The sequence below is a fragment of the Sciurus vulgaris genome (genome assembly GCF_902686455.1).
Source record: "Sciurus vulgaris genome assembly, chromosome: 5".
Taxonomy (NCBI): Eukaryota; Metazoa; Chordata; class Mammalia; order Rodentia; family Sciuridae; genus Sciurus; species Sciurus vulgaris.
The window spans coordinates 28,876,325-28,893,074 of NC_136465.1; the positions used below are offsets into that span (position 1 = coordinate 28,876,325).

General features: G+C 32.9%; 1 protein-coding gene across 2 annotated transcripts in view; it reads right to left on the reverse strand.

Moving 5' to 3' along the window:
- The window catches only part of GLRA3 (glycine receptor alpha 3), a gene marked incomplete at its 5' end in the record, with an annotated part of 162,744 nt that overhangs the window by 57,228 nt on the left and 88,766 nt on the right, over positions 1-16,750 (reverse strand). For both annotated transcript variants that reach the window (XM_079141035.1, XM_079141034.1), the window contains 2 exons: positions 2,878-2,960; positions 16,118-16,341. In XM_079141035.1, coding sequence (XP_078997161.1) covers positions 2,878-2,960; positions 16,118-16,341 — 307 coding nt within the window. The remainder of the gene's footprint in view (positions 1-2,877; positions 2,961-16,117; positions 16,342-16,750) is intronic.

A 16,750-nucleotide genomic window follows, 5' to 3' on the forward strand; every position in this document is an offset into this window, starting at 1 on the left:
ACATTCCCCAGGTCACTTAGAACAGTCTTGACCACTGACATACATTTATTAAACATTTATTGAGCTTTAGGAAGTTGGAGAATTGTAGGCCATTAAGGCCTTTGCCTTTATATTATATTTCTTTTTATTCTTATTTTTCATGCATCCATATGATTTATTTTTTTCCTTTTGCAGTCAGACTTCATTGAAAAGTGAGCACTGTGTTGCTTCCAACTCTTGTTTTCTAGTAGATTGAGCTCTCTTACCTACTTTCTGGTATGTAAAACTTGTTTAAAATCTTTTAACTTGTTGTTTTAAGTCTCTGGTTGAAAAAAGAAAGAAAGAAAAAGAACTAGGAAGTCACCCTAAAAGATTTTAAGCAAAATACCTTGAAAAATTTGACTTCAGTGTCTTCTACTTTGATTTACAGGGTTTTCTTCGCATCTATTAAGGAGTTTATCAAGCAATGTCTGTAGTGTGAACTAAATTAATTTCTACTAAGAGAGCAGGGAAGTGTTTAGTGACTGAAATGTTAAAGAGCCACATGAAGGTATCCACTCACTCCAATTAAAGAATAAAGAAACTAGAAGGAAGGAGGCAAGAGGCTCTATTTTCCATATTGAGCTTTGGATTGCTTGGAAATGTTCTAAGAAAGGTAGACACATGAAAGATCTTTTTATGTAAGCACTTGTGTCCTGCAGAATAGCCCCAATGAGCTTTCCTTATTTAAAAAAAGAAGCACAGTGACCTACCTAGCCCTCAGGCATTGTACTCTTTTCATCTTTCTTTAATAACTTACATTCATAGAATAACAGATTTCACTCTGTGCTCACTTTCTCATAACCCACTTTACTTTTTTAATCATTTAGAATCTGGCTTTGACCCTTATTATTCTAATCACATTTGTTTTTTTCAACAGTAACACTGGTTCTTTTTCACTTCCTTTAAACAATAAATTTTTCCAGCATTTGATACTCTTAACAGATCCCAACATTTTCTTCTCTTTTAAGGTTGAGTAATATTGTGTTTAATTTGTCATCTATGACAGCTCTTCTGGAATTTCTTCCAAACATCCTTTTTCTCTTAAGGGACTGCTTGTTTGTGTTTTTGCTTTCCACTCTACATTTCCTTCTTCAGCATTTTTGTCTGATTCCTTGAAAGACCATTTATATGGCTTTTAATGGCTTCTATTCAGTTTTAATTCTTGCTTTTGGCAGACTTACACTTCCCAAACTTTGAATATATTAAGGTTGAATATATTAATATTTCCACGAACACTTTGCTTCTTGTCCTATATCCGTTATTTGTTAAAGTTTCTGATTGCATTTATTCAACCTCTTTAGTTATGACTCATAGGGCACCAGCCCCCTTTACATCTGCTTTGTATCAACCTCTGTTAATCATTTTTAACCTTCCATATCATTCCCTTTTGTCTCTACTTTCTGTTCATTTTGCTGTAATGATATAAAAACCTCCTAAATAATCTTGTTTTTTTTTTTTGTTTTTTTTTTTTTTGATAAAATAGTCTTTAAGAGGCATAGCATTAACCAACTAATTTTGTTGCTCCTTAAATCTTGACTAGTTCCTTACTGCCTATTGAATAGCACCCAGCATCCCTAGTTTAGTATCAGGGAGTCAGTTAACTTATTAGTACATGTTTTGTTTGTGTTCTTCTTCTACATCCCACTGTTGCAACGAAGCTACACATACAGCCTTCCCTCAGATTGTCTTTCCTTTTAGTACATTTCAAAGTCTGCACTCCTAGGAATTATTCATTGCTGTGCTCTTCATATTGCTAAGTATCTCTCCCAATTTTAGATAATTTTATTTAACTCATGAGTTAAAAATAATGCTTAATATTTAAGAGTTATTAACAAAAATAAGTCATTAAAATTTCATAAGTAGGAGTTATATTGGAGAAATAGATATTTCCACTTCCTAAAAAAACCAAACCAAACCAAAGGAAAACATTGGGTGGGAGACGTGGTCATGATACCCCCATAAAGTAGGCACGCCATCTAGTGACATTTCCACTACACTACAATATTTGCCTAAAATCTGAAGTCTAAAGATCCATTTTAAAATTTTTCTCAAGAAAGATGTCAAAACAGAACACCCCCCCCCCATATAGGATAGTGCCTTAAGAAGAATATTGCATACTTATTGTTTTGCTTTGGATTAAACACCGTAAACCAATTATTCATGTTCAATTATATAGATATGTTTAGAGAAATGGATGCACCTGCAATATTCAGTTGTGTTAACATAAATCAGTGATGTATATGACTCCATTTTCAAAGAAGAAATTTAGAGAAGCACCTAATAACTTGCATAAATCTCTGATAAAGTGTTAGAAATGTTTTTTTTTTTCTTGAGATAACATACATAACATCATCAGAGTAACATTAATAAATACTAGGTGATGGAAGAAGCATAAGCTTTGGAGCCAGATGGTTTGCTGTTAGCAACTCTGTAATTTGAAGCACAATACCCAGTCACTCAAAATGACAATTTTTACATCTGAAAACATGGTGATGACAACATCTTTCTTGTGCACATAATGAGTGTATATACAGAATGCTTGGCCTATAGCAGGCATTCAATAAATAAATGGTAGTTTGTTTTTAATGATTATTGTTCCAATTTACTTTTGATGATGTGTACAGAAACATATTTTATTTTAGTGTTAAAAGCTATTATTTCTAGATCTTCAATTGTTTCTTTCATAGTCCAGAGTGTAAACATTGCTAAATATCATTGCTTTCAATACCTAGTGGAAAATTACATATCTATTTAGTAAATGTGTGATCAGAAATTATAAAATGAATCATCTATATAAGCCATTAAAAGCTTATATCTATTTTAAAAAAGTATTCAGAAAAATTATTTCATACTTACAACTTTCCAGTTGCATTATACACGTTTGTACATCCATTGGAAAATTCTTGAGATCCATTGGACAGGAAAGTGTTAATGTTAATCTGAAAGAATTCAGAGCAATTATTTTTAAAGGAAATTTATGACATATTAATATTCTGTTGCTTAGGGAAAACAATATTGCTTTGGTAGTTACTAAAATCTATTCAGGTAAAATTTTCTCCAGTTTTGGTATATTATTTACGATGAAAACACTATAACTTTACATAAATCTGGCTTTTTCTGGGGGGTGAGGTGAAGTGGATGATAGTTGTGTTTATAAATATCCCATCACATTTATTTATCTATCTATTCATTTTTAAATTCCTTTAGAAATGACTGTAGATATCTTGAAGAGGTCTAGACTTTCAGAAGAGATCACAAAAAGGAGATATTTGAGGGTGTGCTCTATAAAATTAATACCCAATTCTGAAAGGTACATTTTCCCCAAAATCACATTAACAGAATATTTAAGAAGAAAATAGGGGAATTGGAGTTTTAAGTGTGGAAAAATGGGGTTGAGAGATGCAACCCTATATAACAGTGTTCAGTCATCTTGTGACCACAACATGGAAATTGTCAGAGAATATCGAGAAGTATTTAGTGGAATGAATCTAGAGAACTTGAAAATTTAGTTAGTAGAGTCAGGTTCTCTGTTTTATGGGGCTAGGGCATTTCACTAGGTTTCATCAGGGTTAGGAAATAGCCTGTTAGTGTCTGTGATATTATTCAAAGTTCACCAAACTTCTGATTATACTTCACACAAAGGATAACCCAGGATATACCACCAGCAATCTACTATTGCAAAAGCTTTTGCTGCATTTCCGGAGAGTACAAGTATGTTGGTATTCCAGATAATTCATCAATTTTGAATACTTTTGGTTAGAAAAATTTATTACTGAGATATCTTCTGGGTTTACTAAGAATTCGTATTTCCTGAATTTGAGAGGGTGGGAGAGTTTGAGATTCAAACTCAGCATTCTACAAATGAAGTTCTTTTCTGAGAACTCTCTAAAGAGTTTCTTTTTTGAAAAATATTCTCATTCAAATTCAGTGTATTAGTGAGCACCCTAGGTGGTTTCATTTACCTAAGCTTTGTGCCCACAGACATACTAGTTCAACTTCCACACATTGCAGTTTTCTCATCTCTAAAATGAAAATAATAATGGTACCTACTCCAGAGAGTTGCTATGAGCAATACCTGCATTGATACTTGTAATGTGCTGAGGTAAGTGCTTGACACATAGAAAATATTCAATAAAATATGTTATTAATGATTATTTATATATTCCACTGCTCCTAGATACCTCCATTCTGTCCTCCCGTGAATTCTAAATTGAGGGCACAAAGATAAATGAATTAAATTACATGTAAGTACTATTTAGGCTTTAAATAAAAGTAACTAATAATTCTACTAAATATAACTTCATTCTCTTAAATGTAGAACTCAAGCATAAAGTTATGATGTATTTTCTATAGCAAATATCTTGGTGAGTTAGACCCAATTAGCATAATTTGGATGACATAAATGGACAAACATATGGAGCTGGTGAATTTTTAAGAGTCCCAGGAGGATCATTTGGTAATTTGAGTCAGCGTCCCTGACACATTAAAATAATTCACAGAGTTCTATATTCAAAAGCACTGTTTCTCCTGATGCAGCTAGGTTAAGAGACCTAGTAAGTAACTGTGTAGATTTAAAAAGTTCTCTTTTAAAAAGAATATTGTAGTATTAAGTGGACAAAGTGTTCTCTGCCTTGTGAAAGAGTTTATTAGAAGAGTACACACACGTACATTGTGAAATGTGCACACATTAGTTTTCCAAATATTCAAGGCTCTTGGCCAACCAATTTCAAATATCAACTTGCAGAATTCTCTGACCTTTTTTATGGAAATAAGTGGCCTTCTCAGAATCCTTTCCATTCTCTCACCATGCATGTGATGTCAAATTCATATCCTGGCTATTTTTCTGGCATAAAATGAGAGACATTACGTAATTCTAAATAAAAAAATAGCACTTGAAAGGAATTGTTGGGCAAAGGAAAACAGTTTGTAGAACTCCTGTAATAAATCATATCCTGAGAAATTCTATTTATTGACTTTTCTTTTTGTTCAAGGTATAATACAGTTGCTTCTTTAATTGCATATTGATAAAAAATATGTGTCCACTTGGTGGGTGTGATACTGAATTTCTTTGTCAAAACATTACATATAAATTAAAGATATGTCCTGACCACATCAAAAGAAAACTGAATCAAGAGACAATTATTCATATTCTACTGTTTTGAAAATGAATGCCTTCTTGTGTAAGGAGGACACCAAGTTCTCTTTCTGAGACATGACAGACAAACAGGATATAGTGTTTCTTGTTTTTCCTTAAGAAGTCTTGGCTTAGTGAAGTAGTAATATTAAAAAGCTAACTATCATCTGTGATAAACGATTGATAACATTAAAATTTGATTATTGCCTGTTTTTGAAAAAGCATTGCCTATAGTATACTATCTAAACCACTAACTGAATTTTAAAAATGTTTTCTGATTCTTTTATAGACTTTTGATGAAAATAAATATTTATTTTTAATTTCTGGATTTGGTATCAGAAAGACAATGGCCTCTTAACTAGCAATTTAATCACTTTTGAAGAATTATCCATAGTAACATAGTTAGTTGACATATTTATAGTGCCTACATTGTGATAAGCACTGTTCCAAATACTTTTTATATGATAGCTCATTTGTTCTGTGGTACAAACTTACAAGATAGGTAAACAATATTACCCCCCCCCCCTTTTTTGTTTTTTGTAGATGAGGGAACTTACAGGTCGAGTAACTCACCTCTCCTCTGCAGAAATTTTGAGAGTAAAGTTTGCAAACCTGGGGGTTTAGTTATAGATTCCATGCTCTTAACTGTTAAGTACACTGCCTCTCAAAAGCAATGGAATATTTTTTATGGAAATAGATTCTGCAATTAACATGACATTTTGAATTTTATATACTTTTATGACACTAAAATGATACAGTATATACACTATTAGTTATTAAATTTGAAATAAGATGTACATAAATAATTCTTCCAACAGCATTTAGACAAATGTAATTAGACTATAGAAAATATAAGGAATTTCTCCAGGAATTTTATATATTTGAGTCATATGGTATTTGATTATGAATGAGTTTATAAAGGATAACTCTTAGAAGAGATTAGATTGTTGGAACACTAAAAAGGATATTAGAATTAATTACTATGAACAGTTTGGGAGTTTCGTTGTTACCTGATCTTAGAGAAAAGCATAAATCTTTTCAGCCCATCACCAAAGCAATCTCAGTATTGGTGGTCCCTTCGGGAGACTGATGTAAGCAAGCAATGGATCTCTTCAGAAAAACACATAATTACACACAATGCTACATTTTCCTTATATCTACTTTGTACATTGTAAATTCGTTTTCCTTGAATAAACAGCATTTTAAAAAACATCTGTTGAAATCAGTTTGTTTTTCTATTTAAAAATCAGTGTCTATCAGTGTTCAAAAATAAATATACTTTATACAAGTAGACTTTAATTCTTTGTACAAATTTCAAAGCAATGGTTGCACTAACCAAATATTCAGTTTAAATATTATTAAATAGAAGTCAAAATTATTTTATGTTTTGATAAGTTGCTCTGCATAGCATATTTGACATAAACTGTCTTATTTCATTTTCAAAGCAATAATGCTTCTACATCAAAAGTAGTAAAGTTGTAAATGTTGGTTGCATTAGCAAAGTTAGCAGTATATTTGATACCTATGGTGTTCTTCCATTTATCTTGTAATATGGATATTGTCATCCCCATTTTATAAGTGATAAAACTGAGGTAGAGACAATTCAGTGCTGACTTATGGCTGCTGGAAAACATCAGAATTTATCCTTTGTTTTCTTTTCTTTTCTAGAAAGATAAAATTAACAACTTTAGTATCTATTATGTGCCTGGCACCATGCAGGTGTTTTATATTCATTCTTTCAGGTTCAAGGTAATTAATATCATCACTATAATACACATAAGAAAATAAATGAAGCTTTCAGAAGTAAAGAGATTTGCTCCAAATCACAGCTAATAACTTACAGAGTCTAGATGTAGACTGGGAAGTAAAGTCTTCCCAAGTCCTCTTGTTCTCCTATGCTCTATTGGGCATACCAAGACTGCAAGGCCCTGATCATTTTTTTTTTTTAATCTGAGCAAGTTTCTCAGGGTTGTTTATTCAGCTGCTTATTTCCAGAGATGAGATAACATATTCACTTGGACTAAGAGAAGACTTATTTATAGCTTGCTTTAAAAGTAGTGGGTTCTCCAAATTCACGTCTAGTTTTAACATAGACTTATTCTATGTGCTGTATCCATCTAAATCCATCGCATTGTTCCAGACACTTGAAGATAAGAGACAAGTAAGGCAGATATTCTGATATCCATGCTGCTATCTTACAGTGAATAATAAATTCCTTTGTCTCTGACTTGATAGTGTTATTTCTTAAGTCAGCATCCATGAAATGGTGATAGGCTAACTTTAAATTCCCAAACTTGACAATCTGGAGTCATGTGTGTGGCTCCAAAGACCACACTTACAAGTAATTTTTATTTATCAATATAATTCATGTATATCTTTTAAAAGTTCACAGTTATATAAAATGTATAAAAATGTTGTGCTTTTGTTCTACCCATCCCTACCCTAGTTCTAGCTCCTCAGAGGTAACCTTTCCTTAGCTATTTGTCTTCCATTCATATTCATATATGTAAGTTGCTGTAATATTATGCTTGGTTTTTAAAATGTTTGAATCAGCTATTAAATTCCTATGGGGAAATGTAAGAATTTATTTCCCTTATGCCATATTCCATGTTTGCTTAATTCTGCAACAATCCTCCAAATTTAGTTACATAAACATTTATGGTTAAATAAATATTGAGTGTTTACTTGTTATGAATGTGTAATTATTGTTCATGGTTAAGCCTGGTAGTTTGCTATAATTATAGCTCTTGTACAAGATTTTGTTTTCCTTAGTATTAATATGCATCTGATTTTAACAATCACATCAGTTTCTCTATTCTGACTGCTTCAAATTTGACTCCCCACCAAAACTGCAAAATCCTTTTCAGTGGTTAAAAACAGGAGGGAATTAGTCTTTTTTTTTTCTGTTCTTCCTTTCCAGTCATATACTGGACCTCCTTATTAATGTTTGGGTTTTATATTCTTTATTATCTATTTCTCTAAGTCTTGATTCTAATTTCTGGGAGATTTCTTCACTTCACCTTCCAAACATGCTGCTGATTCCCCAATCTCCTATTTGCTCTTATTATGCAGTGAATGTCTCAATTTTTCGTTCCTAGAATAATTTATTTCATGCATATCATTGACTCATTTGTCCAGAGATTTATAGTATTTTCGGCTTCCTGTATTTTCTTTTGAGTCATTTTCTTTTCTCTTTTCCTTTTATTACCTTTTTGTTCCCCTCCCTGTGTGTTTCCCTGGTGTTCACTTAAAAAAATATATATATTATATATATTTTAAATATATATATAATCATATATGAATATATGATGTCCACAAGTGTCTGGTTTTTTTTTTTTTTTTTCACACAAGGGAGTTTATTAAGCAAACAGAGTGTCTCCCTGCAGGGTAAGAGAGAAAATGAGAGCAAAAGAGAAAGGAAAGAGAAAGGGCGCGCGCTAGAGAGAGTGGAAAGCAAAGAGGAGAAAGAAAGCAAGTCATGGCGAGAGAAAAGCCAGAGAGCCAAGTGTCTGTTTTTTAAGAAGGAAGTACTAAAAATTGTTTCGTGCTTAGTTAGTAGCAGATGCTCACTGATGAGATGGTAATGCAGCTGTCCAAAGCTCCCTTAGTTGTGAGCATCTGTAGGTCTTTTTCTCTTAGGCAAGTCAGTTTACACAGAGATAGATTCTTCTGTCTGCTTCTCAGTGGAAGTTTAGGTATGGATTCCATGATCTTAGGGTTGGCAAGGGGTACCACTGTGTCAAGCACAGACATCAGATCATCATTTTAATCATTCTTATTATCTTGGTATGATGCTTCATGAAAAGCACCAGTTGTACCTGTAGTCCCTGCTACTGAAGCTCTTGAAAGAGAATCTGATATTTCCGTCTTCCTGTTTTCACTCCTGTCAAACAGGAAGAAGCAGTCTTTGGTCTGAAAGGCATTGGTGAGGGAATCAGGAACAAAGAGTTCACTGTTGTTCCTATGAAGTTTAAATCTTAAAAAATTTTCTTTTTCGTAGCTCTTTTCTGGCCACCTCTTTCTGAAGTCCTAGTTGCCTAAAATTTCTGCAAGTTTGAAGATACTACTTGTTTTCTTTTGGGTCCTGCACTTTGGCTTATGCTTCTGCTCTCTCTGTTAAGTCACTTTTCATAAACGCATTCATTTTCAAGCTTCATAAATTAGGTTGTCATCACTTGTCTGTTGTTGATTTCTTCATTATTTTCATCCTCCTGTGTATTAATACAATTTTTATCTCTTATTCACTTTACTTCATTGTTGTAGTGGGGTTTAAGGAGGAAATGCAGATGAATGCTTGAATTCAACAAATTGCGCTCTCCAGGACAATCTGCTGCTTTCTTTAAACAAGCAGGAAAGTCAGGTCTAGCATGAAACATCACAGATGCTCCATTTGTAAACTGAATAAGATTTTTTTTTTTCCTAGCACAATTTTGTTAGCCAAGAAATAGAAGAACTGAACATGTGAAGCAGTAGAAGATTTCAAAGGACTGTGAGATTTCCAAAAACAACTCACAACAAATGAAATTTTTCTTTGATCATGTGAGTAAGGATTTAGCAAACAAAGATTAGGAGCAGAGAGATCATCTGTTTCATCTGAATTCATACTGAAAGACAAAAGATTCATTTCTGAATCATTCTATACCTCTCCTCCAGAAATAGAAGAACTATGAGCTATTCATAATGGATGATACCATTTATAAAATACATAAATTCAATTTCATTTCTGTATTCCATGACAGAAAAATTTCAAGGACATAGTAACAAGGTTGCACTAATTATGAAATTATTCAACTTTTCAGTATTATATGTCACCTTTGGTATTTTTAAAAATTTTTTAAATTTTTCGATTCATTGTACACAAATGGGGCACAACTTTAATTTCTCTGGTTGTACGTGAAGTAGAGTCACACAGTTTGTGTAATCATACATGTACGTAGGGTAATGATGTTTGTCTCATTTCATTATCTTTCCTTCCCTCCAAACCCCTCTCCACCCTCATTTTCCTCTACACAGCCATCCTTCCTTCATTCTTTCCTTACCCCCTCTCTCTCTCCCAGTTATATATCATCATCCACTTATCAGAGAAATCATTCAGCCTTTGGTTTTTTGGGGATTGACTTATTTCACTTAGCATGATATTCTCCAACTGCATCCATTTACCTGCAAATACCATAATTTTATTCTTCTTTATGGCTGAATAATATTCCATTGTGTATCTATACCACAGTTTCTTTATCCATTCATCTATTGAAGGGCATCTAGGTTGGTTTTACCATCCAGCTATTGTGATTTGAGCTGCTATAAATATTGAAGTGGCTGAATCACTGTAGTATGCTGATTTTAAGTCCTTTGGGTATAGGCCAAGGAGTGGCATAGCTAGGTCAAATGGTGGTTCCATTCCAAGTTTTCTAAGAAATTTCCATACTGCTTTCCAGAGTGGCTACACCAATTTGCAACCCCACCAGCAATGTGTAAGTGTACCTTTTCCCCCCACATCCTCACCAATACCTATTGTTGCTTGCATTCTTGATAATAGTCATTCTAATTGGGGTGAGATGAAATCTTGGAGTAGTTTTCATTCACCTTTCTCTTATTACTAGAGATGTTGGACATTTTTTCATATATCTGTTGATTGTTTTTAGATCTTCTTCTGTGAAGTGTCTGCCCATTTCCTTAGCCCATTTATTGATTGGGTTATTTTTATTCTTGGTGTAAAGTTTTTTGAGTCTTTATAAATTCTGGACATTAGTGCTCTATCTGAAGTGTGTGTGGCAAAGATTCTCTCCCACTCTGTAGGCTCTCTCTTCATATTGTTGTTTCCTTTGCAGAGAGAAAGCTTTTTAGTTTGAATCTATCCCATTTGTTGATTCCTGCTTTTATTATTCTTTAATGTAATGCATTTGCATTAGAGCAGTTAAGTATTTTAGTACTGCTTAAGTCCTCAAATTACACAAACTCCTTAATAAAAGATACATTCTATTTGACAAATTTTAAGGATGACAGAGTTAATTGCTTTAAGCTTTGATGACATCATATTGCTAACAAAAGCTCCCCACACGAATATAAGAGAATGTAAAAACTTAATGGTATATTTTTATATTGACATTTTCCAACTTCAATGACTTAAAAATGAAATCCATAATTGAATATAGTTAGTACGCACAGCACACACACATAAACTGTATTTCAATTCTATCAATGGGAATATTCTAGACATTCTAACTTTGCAAAAATGATTATTCCATTCTACTTGGTGTATATTTTTATAAACTGTACCCCCCAAAATCTATCTGAAGTAAACCAGTACTTTATAAAATAATTAAAAATAAAATGTTACCTTTCACAAAGGTCATTTTGAAGTTAGCAGGGAATAAATTTAACTCGTTTTACACATATCCTCTCATGGATCCGTTGGTAACCATCATGAATTCACAGTACAGAGGAGTCAAAGACCATGGCCTCATGTTAAGAGACTGTCACTTATAATTTATAAGCAATATATAACTCATTAAAAATTCAGACAATATAACTTAAGTATAGTAAAATTTATAGCTCCTGTTTATTGCTGCCCAAATCTCACTACTCTTTTCCATAGTTGGTTATTCTCAATAAAATGTTGGACATCCATCTAAACATTTTGTAGAGATCCACACATACAATCATATGTTGCTTAACAATGAGGATATGTCTAGGAAATGCTGCATTAGGTGCTTTTGTTGTTGTGTGGACATCACAGTGTATTCACATAAACCTAGTTTGTACAATCTACTACACAACTAGTGTTCATAATTGTGTGTGTATTTTAGATAGCTGTCAGTGTGGTAAGTTTGTTTCATGTGCCTCACTACAAACATATGAGTAATGTGCTGCAATACTGACTGAATAATGGCTATGATGTCACTAGTCAATAAACATTTTTCAGCTCCATTATATTACGGGATCATATATGTGACCTGTCATTGATCAAATTCATTATATAGTGCATGACTGCACATGTATTTTTACATGTATAGGTACACTTACATAAACAGAGAATATAGATAAAAATGAGCATAAAACATTTCTTTTAAACGTGTCTGTGTTTATCTTGTAGGTAATTTCTTTTGAATACTTTTACATCTGTCTCATGCAGAGTATTTCATAATATGGGTCTTTCATTGTGTTCACCCACATTCTTATCAATAACTAAATAGGCTCTTGTTGCTATTTCATTGCTGCAGTGGGCATCTTTGTAAATATATCTTATATGAATGGACATACAATTTAGATTCCTAGAAATAGAATTGTCAAATTGAAGGAGAAATGAATTTTATTTCTATATAAATACATCATTTTCCCAGTTAATATCAAGTCATTTAGAAAGTATAGAAGACAACAATAAATATAACCAGTATTAATTTCTACCAACTTGTTTATACAAATATTTTTTCATTTTTACTTTGATTTCTACCCTATATCAGTGTTACAATTTTCGTTTCAACTGTCAAACATAATTTAGAAAAATCAAGATGACAAGAAAATCTGTTGTATTTGCTCATATTTTGTTTACTGTGTTTTTTCTTCCTTCTTGGTATTTCTATGTTCCTTTCTTCATTTTTTTTTTCTGTCTAGAAAACTTTCTTAGCCATACTTTTAGAATAGCTTTACTTGTGATAAATTCTGCTGATTTTCCTTCATCCAAAAAGTTCTTGATTTCACCTTCATTCCTGAAGGATATTTTCTCTGGGTACAAGATTATGGGATAAGAGTTTCTTCCTCAGCACCTGAAAAGTATGTATCATTTCTTTCTGTCCTCCATGATTTCTGATGAAAAATCTGCTATCATTTGATTTTCCTCTATGGGTAAGGTATCATTATTCTCTGAATGTTTTCAGAAGTCATGTATTATGTGTCTTGTATGGATATCTTTGAGTTTATCTTCTTTGCAGAATCAGGATCTTCAGTCTGTAGGTTTAAGCCATTTGTAAAATTTATAAAAATTCCAGTCATTATTTCCCCTAATATATGTAATATATATATATTATATATTATATATTTAGCTCCATGCCCTTTTTCCTCTCAACCTGAGACTTTGATGACATGAGTGTTAGATCTTTTGTTACTCTTACTCCCTTGTTCAATTGATTACTTCTCTGTTGTTCAGATTGAATTTTTTTTTTTTTTTAATCTATGGTTCACTGATTCTTCCCTCTCCTCCATTTTTCTGCTGAGCACATCCACTGAATTTTATTTTGATAATGTGTTTTAGGTTCTAAAATTTTCATTTTGTTCTACATTATACATCAATTTCTTCACTAAGACTTTCCATTTTTTTATTTGTATCAAGCATGCTGATTAAAATATTTTATCATAACTACTTTGAAGTCTTTTTATATATTTAACATTGCAGTGATTTTGATGTTGGCATCAGTGGATGGACTTTTTTCATTTGACCTGAGACCTTTCTGGTTCTTTGTATGATGATTTTGCGTTACTTTGACTCTGGATCTTATTTAAATTTTCTAACTGGCTTTCCCTGACATTTCTTGGTCAGGGCAAGGGGAGGTACTGCTATCCTAGTATTTCCAGGGGAAAATAGAAATCAATTTTTCCTAATCAGACTCTGTATTGACATGTGAGCAGAGAGTGTCCTGGTCACTACTGGATGTTCTAATTCCTCATGTGGCGTTTGTTGACCCCATGGTGGGAGTGGTGTTATTACTGCTGCATGGTTTGAAAGTCCTGACTTTCTACTAGATTTCTCTGAAATTTCCCAAGCAGGAATGGGAGGGGTCTCTTGTATCTGTAGGGAGACAGGAGTTCTCCATGTGGTCTCTACTGACATTGTAGGGTGGAGGGTCATTACAGGCTGATGGGTCATGAAAGTCTAGCTATTTGCCCTTCCCTGACACTACCCCAGCTCAGATGTTGGGGTACCTCATTACATCCTAGCAAGATTGAAATGCGCTTTTCTGGCTTAAATGTGAGTTTGAGATGAGGTCATGTGTTTTTCTGCTGTATCTGGCTGGAGTAGAACAGTTGTTTAAAGGTAGGCTAGGTTCCCCCTTTCCTAGCATCCAGTGTTAGATTGGATATTGCTATAAAAACCAGGCTTTTGCTGGGACTTCCCCCCCCCTTTTAAAAAAAAAAAACTTGTTCTTTTTATTTTACGTGACGGTAGAATGTATTTGGCATATCATACATACATGGAGTATAACTTCCCATTCCTGTGGTTGTGCATGATGTGGAGTTACACTGATCAAGTATTCAAAACTAGGAAAGTTATGTCTGATTCATTCTACTGTCTTTCCCATTCCCTTACCCCCTCCCTTTCCCCCATTCCTCCCTGTCTAATCCAGTGAACCTCCACACCTCCCTCTCTTCCTACTTATAGTGAGTTAGCATCCACATATCAGAGAGAACTTTTAGCTTTTTTTTGGGGGGGGGCATTGGATTATTTCACTTAGCGTGATAGTCTCCAGTTCCTTCCATTTACTGGCAAATGCCATAATTCCATTCTTCTTTATGGTTGAATAATATTCCATTGTGTTTATGTATTTGGGATGAAGAGATGAAAAGCAGACAAAGCATTATTTATAAAACCACTTTGCAGAATAAACCCTTTGAAATCACTTAGCTACTCAGATTAAATTTTTCGTTCTTACTACTTTACTATCTTTTACTTGGCAAAAATAAAAACATCCTTGATATTGGATAGACAAAGTCCAAATTAAATATACCCATTCCTGATGAAAAGTTAACAAAAGTACAAATAAGAGAGTTAAAATATAAGGAGGTAATTTTAATCCTAGATTCTAAATATTAAGCCTATCTTGATATCTTTTAAAACATGTATCCCATTTGTTTACAATAAAAAAAAATAATGAAAAAAATAAATAAATAAATTTAAGTTCATATTAAAAAAAACATGTTATTGATGGCATAACTATTTAAATAGTTTCCTATTGCTATAAGTAGAGCATATTCTTTCTCTTTTAAGAAAGATGACATGAATTCTGTTTCTGGTTTACCTTTCACAACTGAATTAAGTAAAGAAAATAACTGTAGATTTCCATAATGATTTTAGAAGATATTTTAAATATGGTGCAAATCATCAAGTATATTATTATAAGCAGCTAACTTAACTATTTACTGAATTGGTACCTGTTTGATATTTTATGAACTGCCAAAGTTAAATGAGTTCTAGAGTCCAACTTTCAACAAATTTTATGATTAGTGTTTGTGTTTTGGCATTAATTATTGTTAAATTTTGGTATTGCTTTCTAAATGTTGCATGGTTTTCTGAGCAATACATAATGAATACCTAAAATATAAATAAGAACTTTTCTAGGGATTGTGATAAATATTTTGTTCATTATTCATTTTATATACTATAGTAATTTTTTTCTTTCCTGCTTTCCTTAAATTTCGTCAACAAATTGCACCTTCACAGCATGTTAGAAAGGATGAAAATTGGACAATGAGGGTTAAAATGAAAAAGAACAACCAGAGAAACTCCAGGATATCTGAAAAATAAAATGCACACACCTCAAAAAAAAAAAAAAACAACAAAAAAAAACAAAAAACAAACAAACAAAAAAAACAGGATCCAGACAAGCCAACCTAAACATTTTTTTGCCTCTAAGTATTTAATGGAGGTATAATGTATTTAACCACATTCCACATTGTATGACTCAGCTGCCTTTCAGTTTACCTTTAAGAGTCCTGGCAACCTCACTGATGTTAAGAATTACATGTGTCAACTTCTTAAAAAAATGGATTTCCAAGAAATGTTCGTATAATTCCTGGATCTTGGACATGGGTCTGTTGTTCTTCAGACGCATTTGGAAAATGGTATGTTAAAAGAACTCAAGTGGAACAATGGCGAGTTACTCAAAAATTTAAAAATTCTCCCTGGAAATTAAGGAAAAACCCCACAGTACTCCATTTCACTGAAATGAGAAATTTAAGTCTATAACTCACCTTATTGAGTAAAGAACATTTCCGTTTTTGAAAATTCTTAGCAATTTGTTGTCTGTAGTGACTTCATGAAAATTGGCACCCTTTTCATTGGCAAAGAACAAATCAGGTTTCCAAATGGAGTCCAACATGGATGGGTCGAGGTCTAAAGAATCATCAGGATATTCACTGTATGCAAGACGAGGATCGTTCCATTTCTGACGAAGAAAGATATTCACTCTGTAATCCTGAGGGGTGTGTGGTGGGGGAGAGAGAAGAAAGACACCCTGCTTAAAAAGGTTTAGAAGAAGCCACTGCATCAGTAGAGATTCTTAATGCTAAAAAATGTAACACTGAAGTGGAGCATGTAGATAATGGAGAAGGGTGTGCATGTGTGGAGTCAGGGAGTTTATGGAAATATCTGTATTTTTCTCTGATTTTTACTGTGAACATAAAACTTCTCTAAAAAGTGTCTTTTTTAAAAAAGAGTTTAGGATCATATGTACTATTCTTTGGATGTCTCTGAATTATAACAGAAGCCACTGACATTCTTGGGGGTTTCCATCGCTATAGTCCTCATTTTTTACAACTAAAAGTGACATTCTGATTCTGAGCTTTTGCCCATGTCTTTGGTGACCTATATACCTCTAAAGAAAA